This window comes from Muntiacus reevesi, chromosome 12, assembly GCF_963930625.1.
Source record: "Muntiacus reevesi chromosome 12, mMunRee1.1, whole genome shotgun sequence".
Classification (NCBI taxonomy): domain Eukaryota; kingdom Metazoa; phylum Chordata; class Mammalia; order Artiodactyla; family Cervidae; genus Muntiacus; species Muntiacus reevesi.
The window spans coordinates 68,243,133-68,262,557 of NC_089260.1; the positions used below are offsets into that span (position 1 = coordinate 68,243,133).

Consider the following 19,425-nt stretch of genomic DNA (forward strand, 5'->3'; position numbering starts at 1 on the left):
TAGAAATTAGATACGCCTTGCCCTGAAGTCCTCTTGACTATATATTTGCAAATGACACGCACCTCATGTCACTCTGATATTCTATTACACACCAAAAGAGCATGCCTATTTGCCTCTATTTGACTATTCAGTTCAATTTCCTTCAATAAACAGGGTCATGCCTGAAGTGTTCCTAGAAGCTGAATAGTCTCCAGCCCCAGAGAATGCACAGCCGGTGGGGAATCCAGATACGGGAACACTTCATGGCTCATTTCAGTAAGCGCCATCAGAGAGGCAGGAACCTGGCCCTCTGGGGACACTAGGAGTGACCCAGAGGAGTGGTGGGAGCGTGGGGTCTGATGGTCCCTGTCCCTCAGTCACACCAGGACATTTATTTCAAATAAGTCTCTCAATAATTTCATGAAGGGAGTTGGAGTATGACCAATTTAACAGACAGGAAAACCAAGGGAGCTACAATCTTTGCCGAAGCTTATGCAGTCAATAAAGTGCAAAACTGGAACTTAAACCAAATCTTTCTAAGTCTCAGCATCGCTTAAGTCGCCTATGAACATAGTAGGAGTTGTACAAAAAATAAATTTTCCAGTGAAATTCTAACACCGAAAAAGTAAAAAATCACAGAGAGGCTCGTCTTTGGAGAACCCTGGGCGACATTTCCCTCGATTCTGATAAACTCCTTTCAGACCACGGTCACTTCAAAATCTGTTATAATAACATGCTATCATAGGTGCTGAGAAGCAATGTATAAAAGCTACCAAATGTTGTTTTAATTAACTGGCTACAGAAACATATACCTTTCGGACAACTGCAGACCCACCTGTGGAAAAGACTTCTAGAGATATGGGGTGTTTTTTGGTTTTTGTTTTCCAAGAATATTTGGACAGACGTGGCAAAGCACATACATTTCCAAACTAGCATCCATGTCCTTGGATGGGAACCACTTGGGTATCTGCAAAGTGAAGACTTCAGTCTTGAAGGTGAGCTGGGGAGAGAATTTTCCATTGATTCCAAGTGGGCTGATCCAGGCTTGTGGGTCCTGAGACTCCAAAAAGTTGAAGGGATCCTATTTAAGATAAACATCACAAGGCCTTCCCTGGTGGCTCAGCAGTCAAGAATCCATTTGCCAATGCAGGAGACACAGGTTCTATCCCCGATTCAAGAAGATCCCGCATACCTCGGAGCAACTAAGCCCATGCACCGCGAATATTGAGCCTGTGCTATAAAGCCCGGGAGCTACAACTACTAAAGCCCTTGCACCCTAGAGCCCAAACTTCACAAGAAAAGTTACTGCAATGAGGAGCGGTCATACCACAAATAGAGTAGCCCCCACTCACTGCAACTAGAGAGAAGTTTGTGCAGCAACAAAGGTCCAGCACAGCCAAAAGTAAAATGAATAAAATTATTTTTTTTAAATGGCTGACATTTACCCAATACATTAAAAAAAGAAAAACATCACAAATTGTAACTGCAAACTTCAGAGGACCCCTTGGAGGGCCTTAGAACGGCCTTATAAGCGAGGAGCCCTAAAGCTTAAACTTTATCATTGTCACCAAAAGTCTGCTTCTGAGCAGGCAAACCATCTTTCTTTATTATAAATGTTGGAAGATGCCAACACTTTGGAGCCGGTGGCTGCGTGTGAACAAATAAAACACAGTATCGCCTAGCTCAAGTATTAATATGCAGCTGTTTCCATAGATACCTGATTAGAACTATGCCACACATGTGTTTTAGAAGGTTATTTGAATACTGTCTCTGATGCAGTGAATTCTTAGTTTCTAATTCAATTGTTAGGATTATGGTACCTTTTTTAGATTATTACAGATGTTTTATAACACTCATCCACTGAAATTTTAAAAACATCAAATCTGTGTTTTATCTTGATAGAGAGGAGAGCTTTTCAAGTTTATTCAAGAACATGCATACATGCTCAGTCACTCAGTTGTGTCCAACTCTTTGTGACCCTATGGACTGTTGCCCACCAAAATCCTCTGTCCATGGGATTCTCCAGGCATGAATACTGGAGTAGGTTGCCATGCCCTCCACCAGGGGATCTTCCCAACCCAGGGATGGAACCCACATCTCCTGAGTCTCCTGCATGGGCAGTGGATTTTTTTTTTTTTACCACTGAGCCACCGGGGAAGCCTCTTATTCAAAAACATCATACTTTAATAGCAATTGGGACAGAAAGCTTCAGAGGTTGAAAGATGGATGAAAATTCAAATAAGGAGCCTCCTGCTGGCATCATTATCAGGAGCTTCTATGTCCTCTTCAGTGACATTTTAAAAATAATACAAAAGAATAACTTACATCCGTAGTGTGTGTATAGTTAAAAAATATGTTCACATGTACTTGTCCACTGAGTGGTCAAAAGAATCTTGAAAGTAGAAGTTAGTAAAATGATTGTCGGTTCAGTCACTCAATCGTGTCCAACTCTTTGTGACCCTGTGAACCGCAGCACACCAGGCCTCCCTGTCCATCACCAACTCCCGGAGTCCACCCAAACCCATGTCCATCGAGTTGGTGATGCCATCCAACCATCTCATCCTCTGTCGTCCCCTTCTCCTCCTGCCCTCAATCTTTCCCAGCATTAGGGTCTTTTCAAATGAGTCAGCTCTTCACATGAGGTGTTCAAAGTATTGGAGTTTCAGCTTCAACATCAGTCCTTCCAATGAACACCCAGGACTGATCTGCTTTAGGATGGGCTGGTTGGATCTCCTTGCAGTCCAAGGGACTCTCAGGAGTCTTCTCCAACACCACAGTTCAAAAGTACCCATTTTTTGGTGCTCAGCTTCCTTTATAGTCCAACTCTCACATCCATACATGACCACTGGAAAAACCATAGCCTTGACTAGATGGACCTTTGTTGGCAAAGTAATGTCTCTGCTTTTTAATATGCTGTCCAGGTTGGTCATAACTTTCCTTCCAAGGAGTAAGCATCTTTTAATTTCATGGCTACAGTCACCATCTGCAGTGATTTTGGAGCCCCCAAAAATAAAGTCTGACACTGTTTCCACTGTTTCTCCATCTATTTGCCATGAAGTGATGGGACCAGATGCCATGATCTTAGTTTTCTGAATGTTGAGCTTTCAGCCAACTTTTTCACTCTCCTCTTTCACTTTCCTCAAAAGGCTCTTTAGTTCTTCTTCACTTTCTGCCATAAGGGTGGTGTCACCTGCATATCTGAGGTTATTGATATTTCTCCCGGCAATCTTGATTCCAGCTTCTGTTTCCTCCAGCCCAGCGTATCTCATGATGCACTCTTCTCATGATGTACTCTGCCTATAAGTTAAATAAGCAGGGTGATAGTATACAGCCTTGATGTGGTCCTTTTCCTATTTGGAACCAGTTCCATGGTCCAGTCCAGTTCTAACTGTTGCTTCCTGACCTGCATACAGATTTCTCAGGAGGCAGGTCAGGTGGGCTGGTATTCCCATCTCTTTCAGAATTTTCCACAGTTTATCGTGATCCACACAGTCAAAGGTTTTGGCATAGTCAATAAAGCAGAAGTATTTGTTTTTCTGGAACTCTCTTGCTTTTTTGACTCAGCAGATGTTAGCAATTTGATCTCTGGTTCCTCTGCCTTTTCTAAAACCAGCTTGAACATCTGGAAGTTCACAGTTCACGTATTGCTGAAGCCTGCCTTGGAGAATTTTCAGCATCACTTTACTAGCGTGTGAGATGAGTGCAATTGTGTGGTAGTTTGAGCATTCTTTGGGATTGCCTTTCTTTGGGATTGGAATGAAAACTGACCTTTTCCAGTCCTGTGGCCACTGCTGAGTTTTCCAAATTTGCTGGCATATTGAGTGCAGCACTTTCACAGCATCATCTTTCAGGATTTGAAATAGCTCAACTGGAATTCCATCACCTCCACTAGCTTTGTTTGTAGTGATGCTTCCTAGGGCCCACTTGACTTCACATTTCAGGAAGTCTGGCTCTAGGTGAGTGATCACACCATCATGATTATCTGGGTCGTGAAGATATCTGGGTTGTGGAAATGATTTTACCAGTGAAGAAACTGAGGCTAAAAGAATTTGTTCAAGGCTAGCCTATCTATTAATGTAGGGCATCAAGTCACATATCCTCTTTCTGCTGTATCTGAAAAAACCATGACTGTCAAGGCCAGAGCTCCAAAAAAGGAACAAAATCAAAGGTTGGAGGACACGACATGACAGAGGCAGTATGGCTGGTGGCCCTTGAGCATCCACACCTCCACAAACATAGAAACTGCTTAGGTCAGATGCGGGTACATGGTCTCTATAACCCAGTCTTCGGACCCTTTAACTGGCTAAAGAGTTGAATCATTACTTTTCACTTTGATGTTTAATTCTGAACTCATGTCAATTTTCTGCTCCCGAGAAGAGCAATTATCAAACATTTCTCATTTACATTTGAAAAGCAAGAAATATCATAACTACCATCAGAGCTTGCATGGAAAATACATGCAATACTCATTCATTCATTAGTTCTTTCTTTTATTATTTCAGCAGAGAAATGTTGGCAGGCACCCCCTACAACATAAGGTGTAATTCAATTGTCTTTAGTTTTCTTAACTTCTCACACTCCAAACATCTCAATCAGTTTCTCCCTATATTTATTTAAAATGAATTCAGTCTCTAGTAGACTGGGGACTTTATTTTCTGTGGAATGGATTAGTTCAATGAATAAAGCACATGCTTAAGAAAGAGTAGCAATTATATCAACAACCTTACTATGAACAATAGATTTTACTGGGCATTATGAACTGTCAAGCTCTGTATATGAATTGTTTCATCTGATCCTCATGACTCACAAAGTAGAAATATTTCTTCCTGCTATTACACAGATGTGAAAACTGAGGCACAGAAATGTTACATAGTTGTCCCAAGGTCACAGAGCTAGTAAATGGCAGTGCCTGGATGTGAACCTGGGCATGTGGATGTAACTGGGTTTACTCTTTTCATGAGTGCAATGGATCACCTGGGGCTGTCTCTCAAGTCACAATCTTTTTCACACTTTGTATGATCTATTGTGGAGTATCATCCACTACCCATTCATGCATCTGACAAGCTGTTATTTAGCAAACATGCACTAAGGAATGAGTTAGTGGCAGGCATTGCGCTCGTGCAGAGCAGTGGATAAGCTTCACTTCTGCCTTCTCCATGCATGCAGTCTAGATGACACAGAGACCAAAAATGACTGCCATAAAATATTAATGACATTATGATAAAAGTCAGCACAGGGCACCACCTGTCACCTGCAATATCAGGACAGCAGATGCGAAAAATGAAATGCTTTGAGCTGTTGGAGAATCAGGAGGTGTAAAGATGAAGTATTTACATCCCTGTGATTAACAGACAAAGGATGAGGCTCCAGCTTCTGAGCTAAACCACAAACTCTTCTGGACAACGGGGATGAAGAAAGAATAGTTCATGGAGTGTAGACTTCGACAGGAACAACCCCTGTGGGATGTGAAAACCTCTGCAGAATCTAGCTCCCAACTGACTAGAGGGGAAGGGAAATTATTCTTTGATATTTTTCAACAATGTGCTCCTGTCTGGGGAAGGGACCTCATGGGAAATGCTCCTTAATTCAATCATGATTTTATTCATTTGATAAATGTTACCTTCTGAATGTCTAATACCAAGTAATATATTAGGGTGGGGGGTAATGGAATATGAGTTTTCCTGGATCAAGATTCTTGTAATCCAGTATCAAGATGTAAGACATGTCATATAAGACAAGATGCAAGGTGCCAAACTTACCAAATTCCAGTGTATTCTGAAAAATTGTATCTAAAGATTTTACTTTCATTTCTGGCACCTAACTCAGGGCTTGGTCTACATTTCATAATGTACTAATGTGATTACTATTGTTAATACATTTGTTACCATTATGAAAATTCTGAAGAGGGTTCTGAAAAAAAAGTGATCAAAATGCAAGTGGAATTTTGATGGATTTTGATAACTGAAGTCCTAAACAGTGAAAGGAAATCAGTCAAGTGTACCAAATAGCCCCTGGATCAAGCTGTGCCTGAAGCCTAATGCTGGTTTGGGAGGAGTGTACACCTTGTAAAATAATCTTTTTGCAGTTGTTATTGGTTTCTTGCACTCAGTGGGCAGATTGGTATGGAGTTGGGGCTTTTGGAACAGTTAAGAGGAGAAGGGAGAGCAGAAAAACCCCATGTGAGGAAAGCAAAGGGAACTGCCCCCAAACCCTACATTACTCTTGTACTCCTGGAGTCCATCATGGGCAGCAGGAGCTCTCACTGAGGTTTCATTGGAAACTCCACTAGTTGCCCTCCACCAGACACTTTTAGACATTGTCTACCTGCTTTAGACAGTGTTATATAGGCAGTGTCTACCTCCACTAGACACTCCACTAGACACTGAGCAGAATCACTATTTCTCTTCCCTACTTAATTCATTGGATTCCCCCAAGTCTCTCTCTTTATTCCCATTGATTACACTATAGTCTTGGTGAGACACTGGTGCACATACCTAGATATTCAGTAACATGAGGCAATGCATTCTCCTTACTGCCAAGGCCAAAATTAGTTGGAGAATCTCCAGTGAGAAAGAGAAGGCAAGAGAGTGAGGGCAGGACCTGGACTCATGCTGGGCTGAGATGGGGAGGATTGAATATATTAGCTCTTAGCATCACTGTTGCACAAAAGTGTATTAAAGTTGAATGGTTGGGTGCAGGAGAGAGACAAGGAACATGGAAGTGTTGGATAAGACAGGTTGATGAATACAGACTTTTTCCTGACCATGATGGAAAGCGAGTGAAGGGTTTTAAGCATGGGAATGATACCTTTAGGTTGTTCCAGGGGCTTCCTCTGGAAGAGTCACCACACTGCTACTGTCCTCTATAGTTTTCTGGTGGTATAGCATCTGGTCATGTGCATAGGATTTGTGTCTAGGCAGACTGGGGTTCAAATCCCAGGTCAACCACTTATGAACACTATGAACTTCTCCAAACCTCTGTCTACTGGAGATCATTTTAGTACCTACTTCATTGGTAGGTAGTGAGTGTTTAGCATGATGTCTGGGTGACACAATGATTGTGCATAGAGGTGGCATGTCCAGGAGATTTCACTAAACGCATGGCATAATAGTTGGTGTATGTGCTCTGGAGTAAGACTGTCTAGGTTGCAATACCAGCTCTGCAACTTATTAGATAGTGTGTGTGTGTGTGTGTGTGTGCATTTGCAGTCACTCAGTCATGCTCAACTCTTTGCAGCCCTACGGGGAACAAACCCCTGGATTTGTTCCATAGATTCTCCATGGATTCTCTAAGCAAGAATACTCGAGTGACTTGTCATTCCCTTCTCCAGGGGATCTTCCCAACCCGGGGACTGAACCTGCGTCTTCTGCGGCACTCGGATTCTTTAACACTGAACAACCTGGGAAGCCTGGCTATTATATATAATCTTTTTGTTTATTGGTTTCCTCATATATAAAATGGAAGCTAAAATACCACCCACCTCATAGAGTTGCTCTGAGGATTATAATAAAGTAGTATATGTAAAGTGTATAGTATAACGATTAGCATATAATAGATGCTATATATGGGCTGCCTGTGTGTGCTCAGTGGTGTCCGACTCTGTGACCCCATGGACTGTAGCTTGCAAGGCTTCTCTGTCCATGGGATTTTCCAGGCAAGAATGGAGTGGGTTACCATTTCCTTCTCCAGGGATATATGGGCTAGTTATTGCCAAGTCTATCCTGGTAATGTGTTAGATGGAGAGGTAAGAAATAAATTAGATATCATTCTAAAGGCAGTGGGAACTTCAGTTCTGAGGAGTGCAGAAAAAAATCAGCATGAAACCAGATGACTTAAAACAGCAGACATTTCTTCTCTCAATAGTTCTGCAGGTCAGGAGTCTGCAATCAAGGTGTAGGGAAGCTGTTTCCTTCTGGGATCTCTTAGTGGGAAGGTGTCCATTCTTTCAGCTTCTGGTGGTTGCCAGCAGCCCTTGCTGTTCCGTAGCTAATAGATGGATTACTCTAATCTCTGCCTTTGTCTTCTCATGTGGCATCTTCCCCATATGTTTCTTCTCTCTGTCTGTATTTCTGTGTGTTCTCTCTTATTATAAGAACACCAGTCACATGGAATTAAGGCTCATCTTGTCCTGTGCTCAGCTGTGTCTGAATCTTTGCTACCCCATGGACTGTAGCCCGCCAGGCTCCTCTGTCCATGGGGATTCTCCAGACAAGAATGCTGGAGTGGGTTGCCATGCCCTCCTCCAGGGGATCTTCCCAACCCAGGGACTGAACCCAGGTCTCCTGCATTGCAGGCAGATTCTTTACCATCTAAGCCACTAGGGAAGGCCAAGAACACTGGAGAGGGTAGCCTACCCCATCTCCAGGGGAACTTCCCAACCAGGGTCTCCTGCATTGCAGGTGGATTCTTTACCAGCTGAGCTACCCAGGAAGGCCCATTCTAATGCAGTGTAAATTCATCTTTGATCACATTTGCAAAGGCCCTCCTTCCAAATAAGGAGGTCTTGTCTAGTCCACCTCCCATGTCTGCCTCATCAGTTATGATGTATCTTTACCTAGAGGCAGTAGCATGCTTTTCCAAATTTGTTTATGTAAGCTGTATCTGCAATTGCTAAAACTGTAATTAAATATAGCACAAACAACAGAATATGAGTATAAAAAGAAAGCAAGCTTTTGTTTCTGTTAAAAGTTGAATGCTTCAGAATTCCTCAGTGCCCTTCTTAAAAATGCTTTTGAATTAGGTGTGGGTATGAAATTTGCAAAAAGCTGGAAATAAAGAAAATTTGAGAATGGTTCTGTCCTCAAGATTGCTCTAAAAATATTTTTAAATTATTTGCTCTCTTTTATTATTAATATATTTTGAGTGCAGTTTGTATAAAATAGAGGGTATAGAATTCCTGTCAGTGGACATATACTCACATCCAGATGAAATAAATTATTTTAGGCATGGATCTTTATTTTTCTAAAATATATATATATATATATATATTTTTTTTTTTTTTCTTTTCCCTTCATCTAGTCTACTACTATTTTTGAAAAGTGCCTTTAACTATAACCAGGCTAAAAAATCCTACCTTCCTTCCAGCATAGTACAATTAGGTTGTGTGAAGTCTCCAATTCCAATTTCCTTTAGCCAAAATTCCCCCAACAGATTTATGAGATAAAAGGGCCCCACAGGGCTGTTGGTCTGCTCTTCAGCCTCTCCTGGCTAGATCAGAGGTGTTGAGGGCAAGGACGGTGAGGGATTTCTTCTTTGTGAACTGCCTCTGGAAATGTTAATTGTATGCAAATTAGTGCAGGATTATGGCCTCTCTTTGAATCAGGGGAAGTATTTAAAATCTGTACCCACACAGGGATGACAGATAGAAGAACACAAACAAGAAGAAACACTGTAGGTACTACGATCGGAGTGTGCTCTGCTCAAAATAGGTCCAGGTGGTCCTATAGGTTCAAGGACCAACTATGATGCCCAACTGCCATCTCTATTACTTGATTTCTTCACAGCAACCTTGAGATAACAGGGATTATCATTTTTGACAGATAAAGGATCCAACATTTGGAGAGTTTAAGTGGTGCCCTCAAGGTCACCCAGGCATAGAGTTGGAAACTGAAAGTGAAGTCACTCAGTGGTGTCTGACTCTTTGCGACCCCATGGACTGTAGCCTACCAGGCTCCCTGGTCCATGAGATTTTCCAGGCAAGAGTACTGGAGTTGAAATTAGCAATCAAATCCAGGTTTGTCCTTCTTCAAAGCTTTTCCTCTTTTTGCTGTGCCAGAAGATCCAAACAATGTGCTATAAAGGTGGTAAAGAACTAGGCAGCCAGGTGGTTGCCAGAGGTGCAAGGGGGTAAACACAAGACCCGTGAGTGAAGTTAGCTGTTACAGGAGGGTCAAAGTTCATGAACATTTTGCGCTTCTGCTCACTGTGCAAAATCTTACTGACAGAGGTGATCACGGTGCTGACCCCAATACTGAGCAGAGTGGCAAGAACTCATGTTAAATAAAAATATCTAAGTGCCAAGGAGGAAGTAGTTCATGACTGCAAACAGTAAAGGATTCTTTCTAAAGGGAAGACATCTCAGCATTGGTTTGAGGCGTTGGTGAGACTTTCACAAAAATAGCCCTAACATTTGTAGAGTTCTTTACAGTTGAAATAACGCTTTTTCAGGCATTATGTTATTTGTCTCTGGGAAAACACCCTGTGGGTTAGAGTAGGCATTATCATTTCTAATTGAGAGATGAGGAAATTCATGCTCATGGTATTCTCCAGGCAAGAATACTGGAGTGGGTTTCCATGTCCTCCTCCAGGAGATCTTCCTGACTCAGGGACTGAACCTGCATCTCTTATGTCTCCTGCAGGCGGGTTCTTTAACACTAGCACCACCTGTGAAGCCCAGGATTGCACATGGGTGGTCTTAATGTAAGAGCTGGAGAAGAGCATAAAGGGTTTTTCTGGAGCATAATAAGAGTCATCTAACTGGAGAAAACAACAAATAAACACATGTTCTGAGATTCCAGGTCCATTTTGAGTCTTCCTTGAATGAATGGGAGAATGTCAAGGCTCTGCCTTACCTAGTTAGCAGTTCTCTACAGTTTCAAAAATACTCTCCTATATCCCAGTGGGCACCAACATGCACCCAAATAACCAACTCAAAACTCAATAAGAAACCCAAATTTCTCACCCAATCTATCATCCAAACCATTCGCTTATACCAATATTATCTAACAAAGATGTTTCAGTTAAACAGAATTGTTTTAATACAGCTAAAACATCTGCTGCATTTTATAATAACCTCCCTGCTGTTGCAACATATGGCAGCATCAGACTACTTTATTCCAGGGCCCTCAGAGCTTCTGAGACACCTCAAAATGCCATATCATCATAAGTAGGTTCTGGCAACTCTCAAAGCTGAAAGAAAAACAATTAATTCATTTTAATATTTAAAATAAACATGGGCCATTTGGATCATTTGGGAAGAGAGGGGGGGATTACAAAAATTATAATAATTAGAATCTGACTCCCCAAAGAGAGATTTCCTAAAATGTAGCTTCCAGATGGAAAATTCTGCATCAGGTCTGAATAAGAAACAATCTCAGCCTGCGCCAGTATCTTCTGAATTGGAAAAGAGTCCTCCTCCTACTTGACCACCTGATGCGAAAAGCCGACTCATTGGAAAAGACCGTGATGCTGGGAAAGACTGATGGCAGGAGGAGACGGGAGCGGCCCAGGATGAGATGGTTGGATAGAATCACCAACTCAATAGGCATGAATTTGAGCAAGTTCCACGAGATAGTGGAGGACAGAGGAGACTGATGTTCTGTGTCCTCCACTATCTCCAGGAGTTTGCTCAAATTCATGCCTATTGAGTCTCAAAGAGTTGGACAAGACTTAGTGACTGAACAACAACCACAACCTCTTCCTACCAAGTTTTGAATGGGAGTCACAATGAGCACTGTCCCTTTACTTGTATATAGCAGAATTATGACAGCGTGACTCTCGGGTAGGTAGAAGTGAAGCCAGGAGCGGAACTGAGAGTTCAGTATAACTCAATGAGATAAACGTGAATCAGAAGATCCTATATCCCAGCCATCATGCTGGATAACTACCAGAGAATCAGATGAATGATTCTTTAATTTAATGATTCTTTAGTCAGTTCTTACTGGCCATGGAAAGAAAGAAATGGAGACTCGTAAATGTTACAGAATGTGAGAGATTCTATGAGAGAGTTGACTTTAAGACATGTTGGAGGCATAAGGGGAGCGTTTCACCTCAACCTAGGGAGGTGAAAGCAAACTTCATGGAAGGAGTGATGCTGAAACAGAATATTCAGGGTAGAGATGTTACACTGAAATTAGCGAAAGGAAGGTGGGCTTCCCGGGCTGAAAGAACCAAATGGTGTAGAGTAGGGAAACAACTGTTCAGGGAGCTGATGGCCATTTGGCTTCAGGTGTGAGGCGAGGAGGTGGAGAAGAATCCAAGGAGAGAGGAAAAGGGTTAGATCTTGGAGGAACTGAGGGCCCACACATGGGGGTCTGGGTTTCATCTTGGGGGGAATGCTACCACTAAAGGGTTTTCCTGCAGAGAAGGGTGACATCAATGTCATTATCATTACAGCATTCTCTGTAATAGGCCTTGAGTGCATCCTCTGCCTTGGACTGAGAACTGTTCCTCCTTCATCTCACCACAACCCTGGAGAAAGGTAGAATCATTATGACCATCTTGAACCAGTGAAGTTGCTCAGTCATGCCCAACTCTTTGCAATCCCATGGACTGTAGCCTACCAGACTCATCCATCCATGGAATTTTCATCTTACATGGAATGACCATCTTACACCCACAAAAATCAAGGTCTTTAGAGGAGGAGAGTTTGTCTGATTTCCCACAATCAGGAAACACAGGGAGTAGGATTGGAATCCAGATCTTTCAGACATTGACAACTGTGCTTTTGACCCCTATAGTGTGCTGGTCCTGAACTAGACTGGGCTTCAGGGATGGAGAACAGCTTAGAGAAAGAAAAGCTGGGGCCCAAGAGACCAGACAGGTAAGCGGTGCTTAGTATGCCCTGTATTTGTTACAACTGATGACAAAAATTGTTAAAAAAAAAAAAAAAAAACATAAGTCCTGTCACCCAGAAAACAGAGCCAATATGAGCTCAACTTCTTGAAGTCAATCATCTAAAATAAGAATGTCAACATTTGGGCTCATTCAGTAGTTTCTTCCTGCTATTGTGCCAGCAACTATGGAAAGGAACAGGGGTGCTATAAAGATGAGAACCAACATCAAGGAACTTTTTTAAAAACCTAGTTTAGAAGAGACCTTGAGAAAGAGTTTTAGCATTTTGCTGGTTTCTCCTGCCTGCTTGCTCTTGACCTTAAGAACAATGGCTGCAACCTCAGGTTATCCAAGGAAAAAGCCTGATTTTCAGGACTCTGAGTCTCAAGGCTCAGAGCTCTTTCAAGTTCACCAAGATAGGAAGAAGGTAAGCAAACATTTCAAATTCTGGGCCATCTCATTTGAAAGCCTTGCCTCCTCTGCCCATCCATCATTGAGGAAGTTCTCAGGGATAAAGGAAACCTGAGTGAGAGATCAATATCAGTGGAAAGAAACTTTAGCACTGAATGATTCAGAGCCAGTTAGCTTAGACACCACCATGCTGAGGGTGGGGGATGGAGTGCGGTGAGGGGTGGAGGGGGGTGGAGTGGAGGGTGGGAGGTGGGGAGGGGGAAGAGGATGGTCAATATACCAGAAATACTTCATCAGAATTGCATACACAGGACTATAACAAACTCAGAGCAAATTTTACTTAATCCTCAGAACAAAGAACCTTCCACCAAAAGACCTTCTTCTATATAATAATGAAGCTGACTTACAGTTTTCTATTGTTTCATATGTGTCCTCTTATTGGAAGCAAACACAATGCTGAAGAAAAGATATTGGACCAAATAAGGAGGAGGAACCTAAGACCAAGAGTTAAGTGGTTAAGGTGGCCAACTAGGAAGTGATATGGCCAAGGTATGAATTCTACAGGACTCTCTTGGTCCCTTAGATGGTAAAGAATCTGCCTGCAATGCAGGAGACCTGAGTTTTATCCCTGGATCAGGAAGATCCCCTAGAGAAGGGAATGGCTACCCACCCCAGTATTCCAGTGAACTTTTCACTGCATTTGATTTGTCACTTGTTCTCACCTTTGGGTATTATTTTCTTCCTCCTATTATCAATTTAAGCAAAAATAAAGATTAGAGAGGATGGAGGAAGGTCTGTGCATCATGTCAGATTGTTATATCACAGCGACTCCAAGACAATGAACTTGAAGAATGGGAAAAGAAGAAAAGTCTTATGAGTATGATAAAGCAATCATCTCTGGTGTCTCCAATATTTCATAAACATTAAATAAAAGACTGAGTTTCCCAGACAACTTATCCACAATTGCAGTTCTGGCTGTGATAGTGCATCAAGAACAGTTGATAAATTATTAATCTGCAGCACTGTCTGAACTGGCATAGATCCCATGGAAAGAGTGATGTGCCAGTCTAGCAACTGCTCTGTTTTACAGGGCAACATAATGTATACGTGTATATAACCTGGGAGATATCGTGTTTATTGCACAAAGTGATTTCTTTCTTAAAGCAATTTTTATAAATTATTTTACAGTGATGCTCAGGGCAACTACAATAAATCTGTTATGAGGTTCCATAGTTGTTTTAGACATCAACTTAAAATTGTCCAAATTCTAAATCCTATGAAATCCATGTAGGAGCTGGAAATTCAATAATTTTTCTGTGCCCCTGGCAATAACATATAGCACTGGGAGTTGCATTTTGTCAGACTGCACCTTATCTGTCAGCCTCATCCATTATCAAACAGACCTGGCTTTGCTCACTTCAAAGATCCATGTTTTACTGATGATTTGATGAGATTAAGATAAAAATGTTCCATTTTTGAAGCTATTTTCTTTATAATTTCCCAAACCATTATTGCACAAAGCTTAAAATAACAAGCATGTATCCACAGATGTGGTTTTAAAAAACAAAGCCTTGTATGGTAGAACTAATATATCTATTGAGCCTAGGAGTCCCAAGAGTATATAAACAGTTTGAGCATAAAATATGTTCATTCTATAACCAACTTTAACATATTCCTGTTATTTCTATTTGAACATTACTTTCAGAGGCAGAGATATGCATTAATTTTTATATATGAAAAATTTAAATAGGAGAAAATCTTTATTTTTTAAAAGCTAATTTTATCTTTGAGAAACATATCATTTGAGGTCAAAACTATTTTTTAAATCCTTATAACACCCACCTAAACAAGATGTCCAAGGAATTCCTTTATTTTAACTTCTTCCAGCTAAAACTCATTGTCTCCACTTTGAACCAAACTCCTTTTCCTATTGCATCCCCTATCTTGGAACTGGTATCATGTTCCATAAAATTTATTATATTCAATGATCTCTTCTGAAAATCAGGATGAGTTATTAGGAACTACACATGTACAAGATTTTTCCCTGAGCTTCCTATAATTTGAATTGCTATGTAGTGAAAATTTTATTTGAAATAACAATTTATAGTTTGAGAAAAGAAGAATTAAAGATGAGAATATGAAACCATAGCCTTTTCCATAAACACAGATATCAGTGAAATGTGTCAGGAAATCACTTTATATTTAGACTCATTTTATTTCTTATGGGGAACAATTGAGTGTGGAAACTAGGACCAATTCATTTTGACCTGAGAGTCTAACATAACTATTTCAGCCTCTGTAATCCCATGACACAGACTCTGAGGCAGCACTTGCAAGGCAGGATGTGTTTGGGGAGACAAAATCTCTATGGAATTCAGAGACTGGCTACGTGATCACCAAGCACAAGGTCTTTTCGGTTGGTACCTGTCTTTGGTTTTCCGTCTCCAGGCGCAGCCTGGCCTCCACACACCTCCTTGTCTCCAGGAAGGCTTGGCGCTGGGCCCGGTCGGACAGGTAACTGATGAAGATTCCAGCTGTGTTCATACACATGAATAACACTGCCTGGGCCACAACCTAGAACAGAATTACAACATAGCCTGGTCACAGGGTTAAAAGAAGAGCTGCCTCCAGGCAAAGAGAATAAGTAAATAAACAAAAACTTCCAAGGTAGGGCTTCCCTGGTGGCTCAGTGGTAAATAATCCACCTGCCAACGCAGGAGACATGGGTTTGACCCCTGGGTCGGGAATATCCCACATGCCTCAGGGCAACGAAGCCTGTGGGCCACAACTATTGAACCTGTGCCCTAGAGCCGGGGAGCCGCAACTACTGAAGCCTGTGTGCCTAGAGCCTGTGCTCTGCACCCAGAGAAGTCGCCGCAACGAGAGACCTCCACACTGCAATGAAGAGCAGCCCCGGCTTGCAGCGGCTATTAGAAAACCCACGCAGCAACGAAGACCCAGGACAGCCAAAAATACATAAATATGTATTAAAAAAAATTTCCAAGGTAAATCTTAAGGTAACAATCCAAATGTTTAGTAGCAGTTGAATAGAACCATGCCCCTCATTCAGTTCTCAGGTCAACTTATTCCTATAGGCCTTCTTCAACCACCCCATCCAGACTAAAGCTTCCCCCTCCCTAAATCCAGATTTGAACTCAAATTTGAAACCTCAAGCAAAGCTTCCTTCCTCACTCTATCTCACTTATCCCTTCACTAGCTGAAATTTTTAATTTTTAAAAGGATTGGGGAAATAGGTGAAAAGACGAGAAAGATTAATAAGAAACAGGAAACATGTTAGTTGAATGGTACTATAGTACCCAGGTTGACTTTGGTACCCAAGCTTTCTTGGGGGACCATCCAAGTCCTGATGTTCCTAACTCAAGAGAAAATATCACATTTGTCTACTGCTCTCTATTTCCATTGCCATTACCCATCTCCCAGGTGCCAAAGTCTCTTTAACTCTTAAGTTAAACTTAGTATCTTCACATTTGAAATTGAAAGTGTTAGTTGCTCAGTTGTGCCTGACTCTTTGGGACTCACTCCATGGGCTATAGTCCTCCAGGTTGCTCTGTCCATGGAATTCTCCAGGCTGGAATACTGGAGTGGGTTGACATTTCCTTCTCCAGGGAAATTTCCAGACCCAAGGATTGAACCCGAGTTTCCTGCATTACAGGCAGACTCTTTACCATTTGAGCCACCTAGGAAGCACATTTGCCCGGGAAGAAAAGCAGGAGATTCTGGAAAGGAGTCAATACATGGAAGAAAAAAACCAGCAGAGTATGGCTTTCTTGATTTTTATGGCTTTAGCTTGAGGGCAGATAACATAAGGTATAGTTTGAGGGTGAAAAATAGGAATGGGAAACCCAGTTGGTCTGAAGAAGCAAAAGAATAAGGTTCAGTACCTATGGCCGATTCATGCTGAAGGATGGCAGAAACCAACACAATATTATAAAGCCATTATGCTACAATTAAAAATCAATGAATAAAAAATAGTAAGGTTCAGAACAACCGCAGTTGCTGGAAAGTGATGGGAAAAGCCAACAAAGAAGAGAACCAATGAGGAAGAACATTAAATTCCTATATAAACTCTTTTTTGACCCACATATGCACAGGGCAAACAGCAAATGATCGAGTTGAGTTAATGGTAAAAGAATTGAACTGAGATTTGAAATGCCATAAATAAATAAAATTTTAAAAAAGAATGCATAAAATATTCCTAAAGGAAACAGCATGGGAGACTTGCAGTATCAGGTAACAGAACTGTTATAACACTGTAATAATTAAGACATCCTGGTATTTACAGGGGGATACAGAAATTGACCAGTGGATGTGAATGGAGAGCCCAGAAACATAAACACACAAACTTATAATAATGCATTGTAGTAGCAAGGAGAAAATAAGGCCTTTTCAACAAAGGGTATTAGAACAATTTGTTATTCACTTGGAAAATAAAGTAAAAGTAAATTCCTGCCTAATCCAATATATAGGAATACATTGCAAGTGGATTAACGTCTTAAATATGAAAGGCACAAATATTTTACTATTTTGATAAATTTTTAAAATTAAATGCAAAGAATACAAACCATAAAAATAGATTGATACATTTGACAAAATTAAAATTAAGCATTTATATTCATTGAAAGACAGTTTTAATTAAATGGAAAACCCAAAAGTAGAGATATTTGCAACACTTATAACCAGTAAAAATTAATTTAAGCTCACATGAAGAACTTGTATAAATCTATAAAAATAAAAGCAATCTTATAGGACATAAAGGAAAAAGAGAAGTGGGGTATTTCAAAGACAAGAGAATACCAACATGAAAATAAGTGTAACAATCCAGGAACTATAAGCTAAAAATCCACACCCATTCTACATCTACCAGGCTGGCACAAAAAAGGAAAAAAAAAAATAGTGGGTCATCATCAAGTTGGTAAGGATGCTATTGGCAGCGTGAACTGACATTGCTACTTGGACTTTGCACACTCATCTTGAATTTGCACATCACTAGAACTGAATCTCTCCCCTTCATAGCCAGAGCCATCTTTACACAAACGGCCCAGGGAACACGCCCAAGAATGTTCAGAACAGCGTTTTCTACAAGGGCTTCAAAGTGGAAATAATCTGAATGTCCACCAACAGTAGAATGGATATTTTAGGATGTATTAAAATACTTAAATACCACTCAGTGGTGTTGATAAATTTAACTACTATTGTATGAATCAAAAATGTTTCTAGAGACTTCCCTGGCAGTCCAGTGGTTAAGAATTGCACTTCCATTGCAGGGGACACAGATTTGGTCCCTGGTCAGGAAACGAAAATCCTGCATGCTGTGTGATGCAGCCAAAGAATATATAAATAAAAATAAATTTAATTAAGCATCTTTAAAAGGTAGGATTGCCTTACCACTCTTTATCCCTGCAAGCTGTGCACTTATCACAATCTGTATTTATCTGCAAGCTTGGTTGTCTGGTACCTATTTTATCACATTGGATTATTACTTCTGACGTTATAGGATAATGTTTGTTTTACTGTGTACTGATAGCCAGTACCTAGCATAGTGGCTGATAAGTCCTTAAGCACAGTGCCTGTTAGCTGGCACCTAATATGTGTGGGATATTTGCTGAATGAGTAAATGAATGTATGAATAGCTCTCCTCTGTACCACTCATCATTACTTACAAGACATGATGGACTAATGATCTTAAAATATCAATAATAATGTAAAACACCCCCCAAAAAAATCTTTGACAAAATTAAAAAATATGTGGGAACTGGAAAAAACCTAAAGTACATGACTTTCAAGAGATAAAGGAGGGGGAAGCATTTCTGATAAAGGGACGCTAGCTATTAACTATGTAAATAAACTACTCAAATTGCTTTATGGCTTTAAATTATTTACAATCAAAATCCCAAGTGGAATTTTCATTTGGAACTTGGAAGATGACTTAAAAGTGTATCTGAAAGAATATATGAGTCAGACTACTGGAGACATTTTTACGAAAGAGATTACAGAGGGTCATTGCACAGCCAGAAGACAATATATACCATTAGGCAACAATAATTAAAACTCTGACATTAGTAAAAAAAACCTCAACTGAAAAATTAGTGACATAAAATATAAAACATAATGAGTTTATATACAGTACATTATAGCTCAATGATTCATTGGAAAAACAATTGTCGGTAACAGGATAATTTTTCATCTATTAAAAAAATGGATGATAGCCACCTCATAACATATGTCAAAATAAATGCCAACAAAATAAAGATTTAAATGTGAAAAAGAGACTACCCAAAAAGGAAAATAAAACAGAATATTGCTTTAATCTAAGCAGAAAAGCATGAGCTAAGTCTCAAACATAAATAGGTTTTTCATAAAAAATGGAATTATTCTGACATATTGCTGGTGTGAGTGGTAAAGTTTATTCATTTCTTTCCACTCAGTGACCCAACTTCTAGTCATCTATCTTAAAAAAACAAT

General features: G+C 40.5%; 1 protein-coding gene across 1 annotated transcript in view; it reads right to left on the minus strand.

The window, feature by feature from the left end:
- The window catches only part of ADCY8 (adenylate cyclase 8), a 225,457-nt gene that overhangs the window by 162,123 nt on the left and 43,909 nt on the right, over positions 1 to 19,425 (minus strand). Inside the window, exon 2 of the mRNA XM_065902994.1 lies at positions 15,367 to 15,516. Within this exon, the coding sequence (XP_065759066.1) occupies positions 15,367 to 15,516 (150 nt within the window). The remainder of the gene's footprint in view (positions 1 to 15,366; positions 15,517 to 19,425) is intronic.